Source organism: Fukomys damarensis, unplaced genomic scaffold (assembly GCF_012274545.1).
Source record: "Fukomys damarensis isolate Sample0158 unplaced genomic scaffold, DMR_v1.0_HiC HiC_scaffold_28, whole genome shotgun sequence".
NCBI lineage: Eukaryota > Metazoa > Chordata > Mammalia > Rodentia > Bathyergidae > Fukomys > Fukomys damarensis.
Window position 1 is genome coordinate 13,285,460 of NW_022900940.1, and position 4,453 is coordinate 13,289,912.

The window sequence follows — 4,453 nt, forward strand, 5'->3', positions numbered from 1 at the left end:
ATATATATGTGTGTGTGTATATATGTATATATATACATGTATATATATATATGCATGTATATATATTGTATATATATACACACATACATACATATATATATGTAAACAGTATAATGAACTGCTACTACCTATCAGCTTTAGCAGTTAGCATTTTTTTCAAGAATTTACCTCAATGGTCCCAATGCCTGCCTCACAGACACAAGGTCCCAAGTTCAATCCCCAGTACCCAGAAAAAAAAATAGCATTTTTCCAGTGTTATCTATCCCTCAGTTGTATTTTCTGAAACATTTTGAAAAAGTTTAGACATCTTGGTATTTTTGACCATAAACATTTCAGTGTGCCTCTCTAACTTAAAAGCATATTTTAAAATATGTATAATCACTCTGCTATTATCATATCTAACAAAACTTACCAGTACATCCTGTAATAGACTTCCAAATTCAGATTTCTCCAGCTGTCTCAAAGATATCTTTTGAGAGTTGGTTTTTTGGACGCTAGCACTATTTTGTAACAATGCTTTTATACTAGGAGGCAGCAGATTCTACACTGGCCTTTTCAGGATTTGGGTGTATGCATTATACTGGTCATGTTTATTAATCTGAGATATTAAGCATTAGTTTAAAATAGGGATTAAGTCCTAAATAAAGTAAAAAGTCACCCAGTCTGGGAGCAAATATGCAAAAAGTCTATATCTGATAAAAGGCTTATTCCAAAATGCATAAAGAACTCTTAAAACTCAGCAATAAAGTGACTGACTCATTAAAAGAATGGGCAAAATATTTTATTAGACAGTTCTCGAATGATATTTAAGAATAGGATGTTTTAATGGTCTAGCACTTGCCTAGAACGCATGAGGCCCTGGTTTCAGTCCTCAGTACTAAAAAAGAAAAAAGAGGAGAAATAGAAATAGAAATGATCATTAAGCACATAAAAGAATGTTCATTGCTTGTTGTCAGGGTCCCAACTTAAATAAGGAAAGGTTTATTTTGGCTCATGATTTTAGGGAATTCAGTCCGTGGTCTATGCACCAAGGCAGAATAGCATGGTGGAAGAAACCTGTTCACCACCTAATGGCCAGGAAGCAGAGAGGGATGGGAGGAGAAAGGATGTGAATACACCCTTCCAAGTCACATCCCCAGGGATCCACCTCTCAGAGTGAGACTTCGGAGGAACATTTTCATCTAAACCATGTCTAAATTAAAGCAACAGTGACAGAGTGATATAAAACTACTAAAATGGCTGATTTTAAAAGATTGACAGCCAGGTGTGGTGGCTCACATCTGTAATCTCAGCGCTCAGGAGGTTGAGGCAGGAAGATTGTCACAAGTTGGAGGCCATCCAGGGTGACACAGTGTATTTAAGGCTAGCCTGGGCTACATAGCAAGACTGTGTCTCAAAAACCAAAAGAGGAAGAGTATTCGTGATGGCATGGAACAGTGGCACTGTCTCACGCTGCTAATGGGAAGACAAGATTGTACAGTCACTCTGGAAAGTATGATATAGTGTCTTATAAAGTTGCATATACTTAGGACCCAACAATCTCTTTCCTTGTATTTGTCCAAGAGAAATGAAAACATCTCTGCTCCAAGATTTGTACTTGAATATTCTTAGTAACATTATTGGTAATAGCTCCAAACTAGAAATAACTCATATGCATTGATTTTTGAATGGATAAGTTACAGTGTATCTATACTGTGGGATATTACCCAGCAGTAAAAAGAATGAAATACTGATTCACATAATAAGCCAGATGATTCTTTAAAATGTATTAGGTGAAAGAAGTCAAACACAAAAGATTACCTACTAATTGATTATTTTTTCATTTTTTATGAAACTCTAGAAAATGAAAGGCAATAGTGACAGCAGAGTGGTCACCTGAAGATAAATATAAGACAAGGCATCCACTGCAGAGAATCCCAAGGAAGTTTTTTAGGGTGATAATTTCTATATCTTGGCTGTTGTAGCAGTTTTATGTGGTAGTTGCATGACTGTACAAACTGCCTAAATTCACTGATTTTACAGTTAAATTGTGTGGAATTTTAGTATCCTCTAGCCATTTTGCTCCATCACCTTGGGGAAAATATGTTACCCAAGATTTAGTTTCCTTCAGAGTAAAACATAGATACTAGTCCTGCCGCATAGGATGGTTGAGTGGACTGACTGATAAGTGGTGATCAGCATAAAGGCGCTGATAGGATGGCTAACAGTTGTTAATGTGCAGAGTGAAACGCAGGCCTTGGTAATCACTTTTGATGATCAGAAAAATTTGTCTCCTTATGCCCATTTCCATTTTCATCTGTCTGTGTGGTTCGCTGGCTGGCTCTTTTTTTTTTTTTTTTTTCCTGGTACTAGGATTTGAAACCAGGTCCTTCACCCTGAGAGCTACATCCCCACACTTTTTTATTTTTTGACAGGGTCGTGCTAAGTCACGAAATTGTCCAGGCTGAGCTCAAATTTGTAATCCTCTTGCCTCAGCTCCCAGATTGCTAGGATTGTAGGTGTATACCACCATGCCCAACTCTGTTTGCCTATTTCTAATCAGCTTTTCCTTTTGATGACTTTCAAAAGGGGCAGAGGTAAGTGTCTGGGTCTGGGGGGAACAGTGTTAGAGAGAAAATGTGTCTTGGCAGGCACGGGCTCTTCTCGAGGAGGAGCTGTCGTCTGCCACGTCACCTCTCCCTGGACAGTGCTTCTTTCACAGCCGTTCTGGAGAAGTGAAACTCCTTTATATAAGTGGCCTTAATCATGTAGTGCTTCTTGTTTACATCTGAAGGAGACTCAAGAAGTGAGAGCATTTGCAATAGGGGTGTTTTATTTTTTTTAATGAGTGTTGTACAGAACTGTATTTTTAGCCATGTTGGCTCATGTTATATAACCAAGCCATCCCGTGGGACGCTCTAAATAGAACTTGCAGTAGCAAGAGATGGCAAAAACTGGTAGAAGTACTTTGACTGTAGGCATAATCTAATTGTAGGATGATGCTCATGATACGGAAGTTGCCTTCCTCCTTCGGTTTAAACACATCTGATTCAGGCAAGGGACTTGCAGCTTTCCTGTGCATACTTTGAATAGAAAGTAAATTGAGACTTCTTCCCTAAGAAGGAGTGCTTACACATGTGTGAGTTGTGTTTATTGAATAAGCATGTGATGAGAGCCAACTGGGGACCAGGTAGTACTTCCCTCAGAGAATTTGGAGTAGAGAGAGACAGACAGACAGACACAAGTAAACTTACCTTTATAAAATAGTTTGCTATAGGAATGAGCAGAAAGCATGGGAATAGGGAGAAGGAACAGACCACCTGTCATGTTTCTGTGGGGAGGAAGGGGATGAGGAGACTTCCCAGTAGTCTCTCTAAACCTAAGGTTTGTATGAAGGGGAGAACTTCCCAGGTAGAAGAGACATGCACGATGGCTTGGAAGTCAGAAAACAGTGACATCACTGGTTATGTCTGGGGCAGAGATTTGGGATGAGAGTTGGGGCAAGAAAGGCCAGAGAAGTGACTGAAAAAAAAATGTACACCTGCCTTCATTTGTCACCTAAGATGGCACAAAGACACTGAGTTGTGAGAACCCTGCTTTGTCTTTCCAGGAACATTAGAGCCACACTGGTCAGGCCTCCTATGGACAGCCATGCTCATCTCTCTGGCCATTGTCATTGCTCTTCCCAAGCCACATGGCATCCGGGCCTTAATTGCTTCCACAATTCTACGATTGATATTTTCAGTTGGATTACAGCCCACATTGTTTCTGCTGGGAGCTTTTAATGTAAGTATGAATATCTTCATAGCCACTTTTCTGTTTGTGGGTAAAGAGGAACTTGTTGCATCCTGGTTCCTGGTATTTGGGCATTTTGTCCTGTGCTCTCCCACCTACCCCCAGTACTAAGAATTTATGGCCTAGAACATGCTAGCAAGTTCATTACCACTAACTACATCCCCAGCCCTGTTTATTCTGTTTTGAAACAGGACCTGACTAAATTGCCCAGGCTGTCTTTGAATTTGGAATTCTCTTCCCTCAGCCTCCCAAATATATATGTGGGATTTCAGGCATGTGCTACCATACGCAGTCTGGCCTATGCTTTCAGTACAGAAAAAAAATGTTGCTTGGGTCACCCGTTAAAATAGCAGATGCAAGAGATTGCAACAGGCACATCTCCCTCTTGACCTTCTAAGGGTGCACTGGGCCCCGTAATGCACTATTCATACCTTGAGATTCTCATTTTTAGGGGGTGTCTCTCTCAGGAATGAGAGAGCAAGAGTAAAACCAGTTGAGATTTAAGTTAGTTCTGCCAATCTGAACAAAGGTGTTTTGGGAACAAGTGCAGAGGTAAAAAGACATTCAGGAGCAGTTATTTAGAAGTCAATGGTGGGCTGGGGATTTAGCTCAGCAGTTCGGTGGCCTGCCTTGCAAGCGCAAGGACCTGAGTTCAGTCCTCCGGTACTAAAAAAAAAAA

General features: G+C 40.2%; 1 protein-coding gene across 8 annotated transcripts in view; it reads left to right on the forward strand.

The window, feature by feature from the left end:
• Itpr1 (inositol 1,4,5-trisphosphate receptor type 1) overlaps nt 1-4,453 on the forward strand; it is a 342,964-nt gene that overhangs the window by 286,259 nt on the left and 52,252 nt on the right. For all 8 annotated transcript variants that reach the window (XM_033757082.1, XM_019205188.1, XM_010608720.1 and 5 more), the window contains one exon: nt 3,590-3,765. In XM_033757082.1, the coding sequence (XP_033612973.1) occupies nt 3,590-3,765 (176 nt within the window). The remainder of the gene's footprint in view (nt 1-3,589; nt 3,766-4,453) is intronic.